At 36.8% G+C, this 15,640-nt stretch overlaps 1 protein-coding gene across 6 annotated transcripts in view; it reads left to right on the forward strand.

Moving 5' to 3' along the window:
- LOC106880055 (F-actin-uncapping protein LRRC16A) overlaps positions 1 to 15,640 on the forward strand; it is a 507,909-nt gene that overhangs the window by 442,328 nt on the left and 49,941 nt on the right. For all 6 annotated transcript variants that reach the window (XM_052969341.1, XM_052969359.1, XM_052969344.1 and 3 more), the window contains 2 exons: positions 1,768 to 2,146; positions 4,500 to 4,556. In XM_052969341.1, the coding sequence (XP_052825301.1) occupies positions 1,768 to 2,146; positions 4,500 to 4,556 (436 nt within the window). The remainder of the gene's footprint in view (positions 1 to 1,767; positions 2,147 to 4,499; positions 4,557 to 15,640) is intronic.

Raw genomic sequence — 15,640 nt, forward strand, 5'->3', positions numbered from 1 at the left:
ATATAAATATATGTGTGTGTGTGTTTTAGCAGATTGTCTGGAAAGTTCTGCACATTTTTTTATATGCAAAAAGGAATATAAATAATTGACCTTTCAATAAATTTTATTCACTGAAATAATTTCCATTATTATTAATGGCCTTTGCCCATCTATCAGGCAATTTAAATATTCCATCAGCAAGAAATTTTACTGGTATTGAAGAAAAAAAGTTATCTAGATGCATTTTGACTCCATCTAAATCCTTAAATGTTTTTCCTGGGAATGAGTTCTTTAGAGACAAAAACAAGTGGTAGTCAGATGGCGCAATATCAGGAGAATATGGTGGATGGAGTAAGAGATCCCAGCCAAGTTCAGGTAACTTTGTTCAAGTAGCCAAAGACACATGATTGGGTATTGTCTTGTTGGAACACTACTCCTTTTCTGTTGGCAGTCCCTGGCTTCATTACTTTGATTTCTTTTGGTTCAAATTAGCCAGCTGACGACACTACACATCAGAATTAATGATCTGGTTTTGTGGGAGAAGCTCATAATAAATAATGCCTTTATGATCCCACCAAACACAAAGCATAGCTTTTTTGGCATGGATATTCATCTTTGGTTACTGTTTTAGGAGATCCTTATGCAAACTCCAAGATCTTTTTTGCACTACATTTTCATACATAATCCATTTTTCATCTCCAGCCACAAGTTGTTGCAAAAAGGGCATGCTTCCATTCTGTTTCAAAAGCATATCACAAACAGAATACCTGTTCAAGAAATTCTTTTCTGAGAGTTTGTGAGGGACCCATACATTATAGCAAGAAATGTATCCTAACTTCACTAGGTGTTCATGAGCTGTACTTTTAGAAACTTCCAACTCCTCTGTAAGTTCTCTAGTTGTGATATTTGAGTTTTCTTCAATTTTTGGTTCAGAAGCAAGTCTCTAATTTGATTGGTACCTCTCTTGCTTCAACTCTGCAACCCTTGTCACACTGACATGACATCATCAATCTTAATGTTTTCTATTGTTATTACCACAGGAAGTGCTCTGATGAAATTTCTCTCTTTGTTCCAGACCACCTTATGCCATCTCGCTTGATTTGAAACTCACAGCATTTTCATCCGAATGTTGTTGTGCTTCTACAAATAAGGAAGTCTTTCTATGGTCATATCTTTTTTCCTCAGACTTCCATCTCACTGTTTTCCTACTTCTTATGACCTGAACTCTTTCAAGTCTAAAGTAAATTCATTCTGTTTGTTTTAATTTCTCCTTTGTAGTCCTTTACACTATACAGCTTCTTGCCTTGTTTGGGACTTATAAAAAGAAAAGAGGAAAAAAATCAATAGTTTAGTTAAAATAGTCTTTTTCATATATTATCTGTAAACTACAAACCTAAAAATATGTTTTGTTAGTATAATATCGGGTGGGCTATTCTCAGTTAGTTAATCTTTCGTCTGATAATTCTTAAATTCCTTTCCTTGGTTGACTTAATTTTTCATTTCTCTGAAATTGAAGGAAACAATTAGACTATGAATGATTTAGAAAATATTTACTGGAATAATTATTCCATGTTTAATAGTGTATGTTCATGTATTTGTGCGTGTGTATCTTTTTTTATCTATCAATATTTTTGTCATAGAATACAATTAAGTCTATTACTCGATATCTTTTTCCTCAAATTAGGTTGGTTATGATGGGAAATCATTTGAAATGAACCAAGGTCATTTAATGAAAAAAAAAAATAAAAGACTGATATATTATTCAATTTGTTAAAATTTTTTTTCCAGACCGGAATCAATCTCTTGATAGCTTGAATTTTGACTCTATGACAAGTTTAGCATCATTGGCTTCCACCAGCAGCATAGAAATTGACATTTCTCCCACACAGAAGTTACAACACATCAACAAAGCACGGCCAAAGCGCAAGAAAAATCATGCCATCACAAAACCACAGACAAAGATCATTAATGAAGTAGTAGACATTAATGCTGATGAAGGCTTAAGTAACTTTTTTAACAACTTAAGAAGCATGAAAGAGACTGTTTCAACTCCAGAAGATATTGGCCAGCTTCCAAAAGACAAGCATCAGATAGATGTTAACAGATATTCTTCCTTGAGTGAAACTGATGGACCCCTAATTGACAAGAATGACAAAACTGAAGTCAGGTAATTGTTTGCTTGTTTTTGTTCTTGCTTTATGAACTTTAGACTAGAAGTTCAAATGTGTATGGAACTTAAATATCAGCCGAGTAATAAAAGCAGCAACTATGGAAGTAATTAAACTTGTTTAATTGGATGTGTAATATGAACTTCACAGACAGTAAAGTAGAAAAAGTGTTTTAGTATCACACAAATTGTTTTTGTTTTGTACTTACAATTAGCTTGTGGTCTCAGCCAAAGTGTAAATGCATATAGTCTTTTTGAGTGAAAATTTGCCATAAAATAGGCATTAGTAGAAGGTTTGCTTGTAGAGGACCTCTGAAAGAGAATAAAGCATGGGTACAAGTTGGGAAGTAACTTGTGTCTTCAAACTGACACCTTGGAATTGATAATTTAGAGAGGAAAAATTACTGAGGTAACATATTGAGACCTTTCATGCAACAGGTTACAACTGTTACTACTGATATATTCCCAGTATACAATACTACCACAAGAGTTGCTATGCTCACATTTGAAAATCATTTGAACTGATGATGAAAATTCTCTAGTTTATTTTTTCTATTGTAACAGTCTCATGTGAATGCAAATTTTAATGTGGATTGCTGTCCATGTTAGTATTCCATCACCTACATGACCACATATTTTATATTACAGATTTCATGATATGATGATCTGATTACAACTTATTTTTGCTGGATATGTGAAATTTTTTTGTTCCCCAGTCATTTCAGGACAGTCATTAATTCCACCATCGATAAGCAACTAACATTTCCTTAATCTCCCTTCTGTTCATGGTAACAGAAACCAAATTTTTTAACTCATCTAGTCTTCAAATAGAAGAACTGTAGCTAATTGAATTAAAACTGTACATACACATTTTCCTACTCCCCTGAGTTACCAATCCAGGTTAAATGCACGCACACACATACACGAGATTGTACAATTTCATTTCATTTAAGTAAGATGTTTAATCTCTGAGAATGCAAAATGACTCAACAGATAGTTGGTTCTATGACTTTGTGAATTAAAAAACAGAAAGAATACACCTCAAAAAACCACATGAAGAACACATGGGATGTTTGCATGGAGCATCTAGATGTTTAGGTGGCTATGTGTATATATGTGTGTGTGTATTTGTGTTACAAGATAGTCTTCACTTGTGTTAGTGCCTCAAAAGCAGTCATAGAAGCTATACCAGAAGATATTGGTGTGTGATGCATTCCTTGAACTTATCAGATTCTACTTTAACACACACACACATAAATACTTGAACATTGGTCTTTGTGCGTGTGTTTATTTGCTCTATGCTTATGTTAACTAAAGAATTCTGCTACAATGGTAAAAGAATGCTGATTTTTCTGAAAGCCTACTGCTTGTTATTTCTGGATACTCTGCGGTTTTCAAATTTCATTTCCACTATTTCCAATATTACAGTCTTTTAATTACTACATTTCTTAACATTGAAATGTTATCCACAACATTTGTACCACCTAGACATGACTTAGTCAACTACAAACATTTTAGATGTAAGTAGAAAATATATCCACACACAATTTTTCACACCTTTTATCATTGTTTTATTCTTTTTTTCCTTTTACACATTAGTTCATTCTTCAACAGTATTTTTACAGAGATATCTCTCATGAACATATTTCATGTGAGAGGCCTTTACCAACGTTCACTTTTGTGCTATAATTAAGAGAGGTTCTGACTGTATACTTTTTTAGTTAATTTCTTTTTGGTGGAGATGAGGTTGAAGGAGTTAAACGAGCATGGTTACAAAGAAAAATTCATGTATCTATGTACCCTGCAGGCTTTTCAAGGATTTTGAACTGCTATTTATACATTTGATTGGTCCCTCTTTTGCTTCAACTCTTCAACCATTGTCACATTAACATGATATCACCAGTCTTAGTCTTTTCTATTGTTATTACCATAGAAAGTGCTCTGATGAAATTTCTCTCTTAGTTCCAGATCATCTTATACCATCTCACTTGATTTGAAACTCACAGCATTTTCATACAAATGTTGTTTCATCCAATTTAATGTCATGACAGACTATTAAACAGATATACATATTTAGTCTTGCAATACTTCACCTAAGAGACTTTTCCTCATTAAAATTCTAAACTACCAACTGATAGGCATGAGTTCACTCTCCGACTCATATTTACTTTTAATTTTTTTTATATGTCCTCATTTTTGTGTCCAGATTGAGTTCAAAAATATAAGAATGCCTTTTCATTCTGTTCTATATAATTACTTAGCATTTAATTTCTAAATTATTATCATTTTAGCTTCTGTATTATTTTGTGTTGGCTTATTTATTAATGTTTATTATTTTTATATTATCATGCAGTGTAAAACATGAGGCCAAACCTGAAGTGAAAAAGAAAAATTGGAATCCCTTTGATAAGTAAGAGATAAGAACTTTCTTTTAAAAACACAAATATCAGCTTCAACTTACAATGGATTAATTCTTGAATGTTTATTTTTGCATGTATCTCCTTTTCACATTATGCGAGAAAAATAAAAGTTCTTAGCTAAGAGCAAGCTGCTATACCTAGAATTTATTGATCTAGAGATGGCCTTTGTCAGAGTATCACACATTGTAGTCATCAAACTCACTAAGAATATAAATGAATGATTTGTGACAACCATACAAGTCATGTACAAAGGTGTTGTCAGCAAGGTGGCAGTTAGCAATGAGTTCAGTAAGGAATGTGCAATTAAATGTCAATCAAGACTTCGTTCTCAGCATCTTCCTATTTACTATAATTCTCCATGCTATAAGGAACAAGTTTAAAAGTGGCCATCTATAGGAACTCCTGTGTGCAAAAAACCTAGTTCTCGGTCAAAGAATTAGAGGACAAATTCCAAGTATGGAAAAAGTTAAACTAGCTATACAAAAGTATTAGCAAGAAAGAACACAGAACCCAACTTCATCTAGAAAGTGGCCATGTTTGACATTCAGAAAATGTATTGTAAGGAATTCTATACTGTGTACTTGGTGTAAAATGAGTGCAAAAAAGGTGCACTGGAATTTAGGCTGACAGAAATAAACTTCACATGTAGCAGATGCACAAGAAGTTAGCAGTAAGAACACCCATAAAACAAATTCTTTCAACTGCTCAGGGCAATCATTAGAACCAATTTTTATGGAAGTGACCTAATCAATAATGTATAGATAGATGCACATTGTGAAACCAGATTATCCCTTTTAAGGACAGTGTGAAAAATGTTCAGAAAAATTACCTGTTGGCAACATAGGTTTCTTTCTCTGAGTTATGAACAAATTATATTTTGCTTGTATACGAAATGTGATATTACATAGTAATAAAATATGGGGTCTGACTGAGGTCAGTGTGCAAAGGTTTAGCAAAAATGAAACCTCCATGTAGGTCTGAACAATGAAGGAGCCTATGAACGAAGACAGAATAGAAGCTTGATTTTAGGGTGTTCAGCATCACAAAAGGATGACAAGATGTTGTGCTGGTGTAGATTTCTCCAATCCATGCTAACATGGAAAAAGTAGACATAAAATGGTAATGATATACATATAGCTTTGTAGGTTATAACTTCAAGAGAGAACATATATAGAATTAGATATAATGTCTAAGTTGAGAACATAAAACATTGATCATGTACTGAGATGGATATAACCAATATAATTTTGCCAACAATTCCTGGCCTTATATCTATATAGAATAATAATAACAATAAAAATAATTGGGTCAGTGATATCAACTAGCTCTTCCACTCAAAATTGCTGGCTTTGTTCTAAAATTAGAAATGTTATTGTTATTATTGCTAGCACTTCTGGAAAACCACACTTAACTTTGACTTCAGAAAATTTATCAAAAAATTGAGTTTTTCACACTGAAATTCGCTGTATTTACTACATTTGATAGGGTAGATATCTATATGTTTTCAAGGGTGAATAAGCATCGACAGCTAGCAAGCCATGCTACTCCAGACTGATGATGAGCCATGACTCTGAAACTAGTCTCTGGATGCTGGCTTTGCTAGGTGGAGGTGCTTATCTCCTCTTTGAAAACATAAGGACACAGAAAATGTGTCATGGCCAACTGGAAACGGTGTTTCCTAGGGCTAAATAGTAGTAGCATTCTTCCCTTTCATGGGGCTGCCACATTAAGTTGGCAACATAACATCACTTTATCGTGCTGCTACTGTATAAATCTGTGAGAGATTTAGAAATGCAATATTTCTATTTTCGAAATCAGTGAATGTATTTCACTTGAAATCTATGTTTTCAAGGGTGAATAAGCATCGACAGCTAGCAAGCCAAGCTTTTTGTTGCTTTTTTGAAGAATTCTAAGCGAGAATTTTTGTGCGAAGCCACCATCGTTGGGTAGAAGTGAATAATGGAAGAAAAGAAGAGTTATGCAGAAGCTACTGGAGGTCCAGATGCTATAGACACATGTGTGCTGAAGCTGAAGAGGATGGAGTGGAATGAGAAGATAGCCAAATATTATGGTATGATAGGAAAAGAAGGGTCAAACATAAAAATGATCCTGCCAGAGGAGGAAAATAAAAAAATGGAAAGCAAGACAGTGATATTCAGAACGTTTTCGAATGAAAATATGAGAATAAAACATGTGCTGCAGGAAGAGATATAGGAAATCTTGGAGGAACAAATAGGTGAAGGGATAACTTTCTTTACAAGAGGAAGGAAATATGCGACTATAATAGTAACCTTTGCATCAGAAGAGGAGGCAAAAATAACCGAAAAGATGGCTGATACTGGGAGAGAAATGGACATTGATACCAAACTGTTTGGGCAAAAGAATCATCAGGGTCAGAGTGGGAAGAATGGGTAATAGTCGCAATTTTTAATTCAAAGCTGGTGAAGGGAAGTGAAGACCTGAAGATTTGGATAGTAAGCAGAGCACAACAATTGAATTGGTGGAGATATGGTATTGAAATAATCTGTGCAGTAAGCCCAGAATATTATGACGAAATGGCAGAAACTGTGGAATTACAAAATGGTGAAAAACTGGAAATAATGTTGAAAGGGAGACCCCCAAAATGTTACGGATGCGGTGAAAGAGGGCACCTGAGAAGGAAATGCCCTAGAGCAGCAGTGGAGATGGTGGAAGAGAGTGTTCAGGAAGATATAGTGGTGGGAAAAAAAGCAGAAACAGAATATGCTGGGAATTTGGTGGAGGTAAAACCTAGGAAAAGAGAGAGAAGAAAGTCACCGACGACAGTGGACTTGAAGAAGAGTAATGGAATGGAAGAAAAAACCCAAACCATGATAAGAAACGGAGAAAATTTACCAGTGGAAGTACCAGCAAAGGAATTAAAGGTACAGAGTCATTCAGACCAGAAACGAGACAACCCAGAATTACGGAAACCTAAAAACATAGACACAAAGATGAAACATGTAGAGTTACAGTCAAACGAATACACAGACACACAAATTCATGAACACACAGACTTAGAGATGAATATACAAGAACACACAAAACAGCAGGAAAATAGAAACAAAAGGAGACAACATGAAAAACACAGACAAAAGGAAAATTATAGTGAGACAGGACACCCCAATGTAAAGGATTGTAAGAGTAAAAGACATTGTGAAAGACAGAAGAGGTAAGTCGATATAATTTTGTAAAGGCTGTAATTGAGGAAAATATTTATTTGAACTTTTAAGAAAAAAAGGAAAAACAAGTCAATTCTACAATTGTTGAATGAACAGGTTTCCAAAATGTTTTTTAAAAATATTGTGATATACATTTGATTTACTTTAGTTTTAAAAAAAAATGGAAAATAAGTAAATCCTGTTTGAACATTCGTTTAAAAGGGGTGTAATTGTAGTGCAAAAGCGAAAAGGGAAGTTGCAGTTTCACCTTGGAACAAGGCTAGAGGTTGTGTAAAAGTTAATGGTAAAGGAATACATGGTTTCATTTCGCAGCGGGAGTGAGATGACCGGCTCATTTGCATTGTAATTATATTCATTTCACATTCATCCTTCATATGTTTTATGTTCCCGCATGTCTTTATATGTCCCCTCTGTAATAAAGAATCAGGCTAGCAAGCCAAGCCTTTTTTCTTCATGTCATTTTAATTGCCACCATTGTTATGTGAGTTCGATTCTGGTTGTTTCTGTTATTATAATTTGTTGATTACTGTATTGTAATTTGAACTATTGTCTGTGTGTTAACTGTAGTTTTTGCCTTGCGGGGCCAAAAATACTGTTTAAATACTGTTATTGGAATATTTCTTTCAAAAATTATTTTTTGTTTTCCCAGTACTGGGCGTTGTTTTTGTCAGTAATGACAAGCAATGAAAAACTGGAATTTAACATTAATTCCAAGAAGGATTTCCCTGCAATGGGAAATGACTGTACTACAAAGGATACCGAGGAAAAGACAAGTTTTTCTGCTGCAGTCTGCAGTAATGAGGTCGAAATGGAGTTTAAAATGAAGCAATTGTACAGTTTTCGAAACTTCATTAAAAAAAGTGACAGTGCAACCAAGTTAATGTTGCCCCCAGAAACAGTTGTGGAAATAAATGCCAGAACAGTTGTATACAAAGTATACAGTGTAAAAGAAAAAAAGGATAATGGAAGTAAAGAACAAGGTAGTTGAGAGGTGCTTGGCACCAGCGTGGAACAAAATATGCTACATTGGCCGAGGAATACGTAGTGCAACTTTGGAAGCACAGTTCCAATCAGCCAACAAAGCTAAGGAAATATCTACGAGAACTCAATAAAAGCACGAAATTATGCTGCTGCCTACTTATCTAGGCCGCAGAACAGCAAAAATTGTATTTGAAGAAATCCCAGGAGTATACAAAGTGTTGTGGATGGCAGCGGCAGTGATTTTGATGCGGAGAATGAAGTAAATATACTGCCGATGACCAAAAAAGACACTGTAAACTGAAAAGGTCAAACGCTTCAATTGATGGTTCAAGCCACCAACGAAACTCTTGAAAGTTTGCCCGACAGAATTTTTGTAGGGGAGGGGCATACAATTTGTGTGTCGGTAGAGGGATGTAGGGCCCAGATGCTTTAAGTGTGGGCAGAAGGGCCATATTGGCTCTACTTGTACCAAGAAAAAAAAGAAAATGAAGCACCTCCCCAAAATGCGGTGAAAGAAGCAGAAAAGCCAGAGAAAAAAATAGGAAACGACAAAACAGAAAAAAAAGTGAATAAAGATAAAGCTCCAAAAAAAACAAATACCATGGACTCCCCTCCCAAACAAAAAAAAAATCTTTACATACAGACAACATTAAAAAAATTCCCCAGTCCCATATTTTGCCAAACTCCTCCCCATAAATCAGGATAAAAAAGTAAAAAAAAAGGAAAAATTTATTTCATTCGACGCAAAAAATGAAAGAGTTTTTAGGTATATAAAAGCCCACTTCCAAATAAAACTGTAAAGTAGAACAGTGGACAACAAGTCTGACATTCACTTTGCAATGGTAGGGGAGGAGGCGTGGAAGGACAAGTCATTACAGGAACATTTGCAAAACCAAGAAATAAAGGATGTAACACAGGATGTAGTGGAGAGCAAAGTGATTTTTAGCCCGGCAGCCACACCAATTCAGAGCCCCGTGGCAACACCAGTGAAAAGCCCAGCAGCTACGTCTACCAAGGAGAGAGAGGGAGAAACAGGCAGACATAAACTTCCATGCTTCCTAGCGAAACCATGAGAAAGTCCTTTTTTCTTCATCAATGATTAAGTTAGGTTGTGTGAATGTGCGTGGAATGGGGTCGAAATGGAAACAGGCTTATTTCCTGGATGACCTCAGGACACATGGAGTAGATGTGGCTATTGCAACCGAGTCCAAGATGAGCAGACCTCAAGCGTTCTCACCTCTTCTAAATGGTTATGAGAAATTTATTTTTCCTAGCCGAGGAAGAGGAGGGGGCGTGACAGTCTTTATCAGGAAGAGCTTGGACTTACAGGTAAGTACTGTCTTTGTGGACCCAGAAGGTAGGCTGGTTGTCCTAGATGTGACACATGTAAATAAGCAGTACTTCAGGTTGGTAGCTGTCTATGCTCCTAACGAGCGTGGCCAGTTGGATTTGTTTTTGAGACCTGAAGTACTTTCTAGTGACGTCTAAAGCAGTAGATTCGTTAGGAGACTTTAACACTATCCTTGATGCACGGGTGGATAGTGTTGGCTCGACTGATAGGAAGGGAAATCCCTGCCTCAAGGGTCTACTAGAAAGCTTTAATCTAGTAGACCTTTACCAACTGGATGAGCCGAGCATTCCACAGTGGATGTGGAGTAACAACGATGGCTCACGCAGATCGTACTTAGATAAGGTATTCGTTAGGAAAAGAGATAAGAATACTTTTAGTTGTCCACAGTTTTGTATTGTGCCTTACATGGATCACAAATTTGTGATGTGTGAGGTACATTTAAATAAATGTCATAGACAGGGACCCAGGTACTGGAAGATGAACAAGTCTATTTTGACTTGTGAAGCCTTTCGTATCCGGATTAAGGAGTTAGTACAGAGGGAATTATGTGGCACCATCATTAATAATAGATGGGGGCATGCCCTCAAAAGAGCCATCCGTTCAGAGTCCATTAGATTTAGCAATCAGCTAAGTTTAGGTAGGACTAGAATAGAGGTCGATTTAGTTAAGAACCTAGATGAGGCTGTGGAATCTGGCTCTGCATCAAGAGTGCTGGTGGCAAGAAAAGTCTTGTACCATCACCTCAATTCCAAGAACGAAGGTTGCAGAGTTAGAGCTAAGCTATGTGCAGGGAAACGAGAAGGTATTAATGTTGCCAGATGGGCACATTGTGTGGAGAGTCAGAGAGGTAAAAATGCCTCTATAAAGTCTTTAACTGACGAGCAGGGACACAAGATCTATGAACAGGAGGAAATGCAGAAAGTCTTTCACCTGCTTGTTCAGGGGGAGCGGTCACTTGAGCGAGGGGAGGCCTTAAAGGACTTCCTAGCTGGTGGGCCACAACTCTTGGCACGTGAGGCGGAGTGCTGTGAAGGACCGATCACTCCTGCGGAGCTAAAAGAGGTGTTGGCCGAGTGCACTGGGGAAAAGTCGCCAGGGCTGGATGGTCTGCCCTATGAGTTTTATCGTTGTATGCTGGACTTGTTCAGGGATATACTGGCAGGCATCTATACAAACTGGCAACAGAATGAGAGGATTCCTAGTTCTGTGAGCTGGGGAGTGGTGACGTTGGTCCAGAAAGACCCGAGCAAGGGGGATAGTATTAGCAATTACAGGCCCATAACTCTACTTAATGTAGAGTTAAAGATTTTGGCCAAGGTGTTAGCGAAAAGGTTTACAGCTATCATGGAGAAACTTGTAGGAAAGGCATGGACATGTGCAATCCCAGGCAGGTCGATCCACCTTATCCCCCACACTTTAGACAGGGTTGGTAAATTATCTTGCAAAGGTGGGGCAATGGTCCATTTAGACCAAAGTAAAGCATTTGATAGGGTAGACCATTGGTACCTGGCAGCGATCCTCAAAGCAGCTGGGTTGGGCCCGGGCTTTCATGGGTGGATCTCCACTATGTACAGCGGCATCAAGTCCACAGTCCAGATAAACGGTTACCTGACGGAGCCGTTTTCAATCAAGTGCTCAGTTCACCAAGGGTGTCCCTTGTCTCTACTGCTGTATGTGTTGGCTCTTGAGCCATTGCTGCAAAAGTTGGAGAAGTTAGGAGGCAACCCTAATGAAATTGGATGTGGTAAGTCTGTTTCTACTTATGCAGATGACATCACCTTCATCATGTCTAATGAAGCACAGCTACCTTGTGTAGAAGATGCTATCAGAGGATACGAGGTGGTGGCAGGGGCCAAAGTTAACAAGGACAAGTCCATCGGCTTGCGCCTTGGCACCTGGAGGAGCAAGTTGATATCGTCCAGTGTCGTGGGTCACTGGACAGATGGTCCTGTTAAGTTGCTTGAAGTTTGGTTTGGACCGGACTCCCAGACGGAGAAGAATTATAGCAAGGTGGCAGACAAGGTGGAGGCACTAGTCTGGACTTCGTCCAGAAGGGCTCTGTGCTTGAAAGGAATGGCGGAGGTGGTACAGATGTTTATTGCATCTGTAAACACTTACCGCCTGACCATTGTCCCATGCCTCGATTCATGACTAAACAAGTTAGAACAACTCCATTTGCTGCCAGGAACCATTAAAGGATGGATTAGGAATGCCTTGGCTAATGATGCGCAGACATGCGTTGAGGTTGAGACATCTCTGGCGCCACCTGGAAGGTGATAATGTATGGAGTCTGCTGTTAGAGGGATTCTTCCTGCAACCGGCCTCTATGGAGAGATTTAGGCAAAAGGAGTGCCTACAGGCATTCACACTTATGCACAAAACAGGCAAGGCCCACAACAGGAATACCACCTCAGTGTTCTATAGAGAGCTGGTAGAGTACAAAAATGATGACGTCCTAGGAGTGGCTCTGGGGTTTGATGAGAACCAACTCGCCAACCTGTTTCATAAGACCGTCGGGCCGGGATATTTGGATAATTACCAAAAATCCCTAGCCTGGAAGTGTGACAGGAATGCTCTACCTGTTCGCAAAAAGTTATCCAGGCATGGAATGTCAGTGCCACTGACATGCCCAAGATGTGGGCTGGATGACGAAACCGTTCAGCACGCTTTTGTACAATGTCAGGAGCTGTCAAGCTTGATAAGTTCCTAGCCCCCATACTTACCAAGAAAATCGATTAAAACATCTTCTAATGCACTTCCCCTGTTTGTTCTGCCATTGAAACAACCAGTTGCCCACACAGCCGGCATATACCATTTCGCTAGCAACAAGGGGAGTACAGGATGACAGTCAGCCAAAACTTTCGCTATGCTGTCTCTCTTCTTTCACCTCTTTGTAGGGTTAATAATCTTAATCTTTAGTTATAGTTTCTCATTTAAACTACATAATAGGCAGAATTGTCAGATTAAGACAGTAGAGTGTTTTGAGGGAGATTTAGCTGCTATTTCTACCAGGTCTAGCTACCATGTAGAGGTCTGAGCTTAATTTCATTCACATATTTGCCACGCACACATACACGTACACACATACACGTCCATTTCATATATCTTCTTTCAATTTCTGCTCTTTGCAAATAAAATTTTTTACGGATACAACTGCTTACAAAAATAGGCATTAATGTATAATTTCTTTCTATCAATGCATTGACTGCAAAAATCTCCAATAGTTGAACTATTATTCATGTCACATACTTTTTCATGCTAAAAGAAATACAATCTACGTCAGTGTTTGTGTAATTGCAACTTGTTCTTTGTAGAAACCCTTGTTTTTAGATATGCCTGAGGTTAACATAAGGTTACATGATTATGGTACACTTTGGATACTCCACAATAGAATTATTTCAGCTGTATTGATTACTTTGAAGCTTTTGGTCATTTTGTATGTAGGGTATTTTGATTTCGTTAGATTTTTTTTTTATCTCTTTTTTTTTAATTATGAATTCGATAAGTAGGGAATTATTTTTTAAAACAAACCAGTTGTAAGAAAAACGTAATCACGACAACTTGAGTGAAACTGGGGAAAAAAAGCTAGTATAATATATGCAGCAACTTCTGCGGTCACAAATAAAAGTGGATACTCCCTCAAATCTACCCAAATTGGAGTATCAAAACATAAATATGGAAAACTAATATCCAGAAAAAGAAAAAATATGTCAGTCCTTATTGAAATTAGTAATCAAACAACACTACTAAACCCTAATGTTTCTTTGAACAAAACAATTCTACCAAGAACTTGGTAAAAATAAAATAGAAATCAATGAAATGCCAGCAGCAGAAGAAGAATTTTGTGAAGAAGTGTGGGTAACAAAGGAATTACCACAAAAAAGATTAATCAAAACAACAAATACAGCACCTGAACAACTCTGGGCACCTATAATAACAAAAGAGGTAACCCAGGTAGTGCAAAAATCAAGTAACTGGAAGGTACCAGGACACCACAAGATACCCAACTTCCCATTTCTGTTTTTGTTTGTGTTGTTCTGATTTGGTATGTTTTGATCTTCATTGAGCAGTCCTAGCATTTGAGTTTGTTGTGTTTCATTATTTACTTCGTTTTTGTTGCATGTGTTATCTCTATCTTCATGTTTTATGTTCTCATTATTTATATTAGTTTCAGGTATTCTAAGGGCACTATTTGTATCTTTGTGATGTATTTTTCCTTTTAAATGCTCTGTTTCATATCCATTCTGAGGATATATCTCTTTATGTTAGCTAGTTTATTGGAGTTCATCGAAGTAGTCAGATCAGTGTTAGCTAGTTTATTGAGGTTTCTTTGTTGTATCTAGACTTGATTTAGCTAGTATATTAGGGTTCATCTATCTATACTAGGTAGTTTATTGGAGTACTGTTATTGTTGTTACTACTACTACTACTACTACTACTACTACTACTACTGCCACTACTACTACTGCTACTACTGCTACTGTTGCTCAGTTTGTTGCTGAAGGTGTCATTAATGTATCAGCCATTCACATTCTGTGAATTAAGGTGGTACTTTCTTTTCAAGTCTCAAAAACTTTGCAGTGACTTCTTGCAATATCAAATAATACTGTTTTCTGGATGTGATCTATTTTTTCCAACCAATTTTTAATTTCTTTGCTCACTGTACCTGGGTCACCAACAGTTATTGGCACAATACAAACCTTTTGCATCAACCATAATTTTCTTCTTTTTTTCTTCAGAGATCCATAACTCATCAGTTGTTCTTTTTGATGACTCTCCTGTTCTCAGGGCAAGCAATGTCTCTGATCAAGCATGGGTCTACCAGTACAATATCAAGATTCTGGTGTTCAATTCTATGATTTCATTGGATCATGAAGTCACAAAGTATTTTTGCTCTGCTATTTTCTACCACACCTTTTGGCTTACTTTTACACCATTTTCTTGCTTTTCCAATCCAAACTTGTTCCATAGTTCCCAGTGAACAATTCTGGTGACATCATCATGCCTTCTCTTGTATCTACTATGGGCTAATTTGTTGCATTCACTTAAAATATGACACACTGTCTCTCCAGCTTCACTATACATTCTGCATTTGTCAGATTCTGTGGAATGATCAATTCTGTGCTTGATGTGGTTTGTTCTGAATGCTTGTTCTTGCATTGCACATATCAAGGTCTCTGTTTCAGGTTGATCATTTTTGTAGCCACATCCATCTTCTATTTGGTCTATGTTTCTTGGTATCTCTCTCAAGAACTGATCATGCATATATATATATAATATATATATAAGTCAGTAAATAGTGGGGTTGTGTTAACCGCACGTGGAGAAATAATATATATATTATTGTTTTATATATTATTTTCTTCATTTTGTACTTTTTTGTACTTCTTTGTAAAAAAACATTTTCATTCTCCTTCTTGATAATTTGCTTCATCGCAATGAAAACCGGTTAGAAAAAATCTTAATTAAATTATGCTCCCAGTTCAGCATTCTGGCTTTTTTACATTTTCCTAATATATATATATATATATATATATATATA

Source organism: Octopus bimaculoides, chromosome 1, assembly GCF_001194135.2.
Source record: "Octopus bimaculoides isolate UCB-OBI-ISO-001 chromosome 1, ASM119413v2, whole genome shotgun sequence".
In the NCBI taxonomy this organism is placed as follows: Eukaryota; Metazoa; Mollusca; class Cephalopoda; order Octopoda; family Octopodidae; genus Octopus; species Octopus bimaculoides.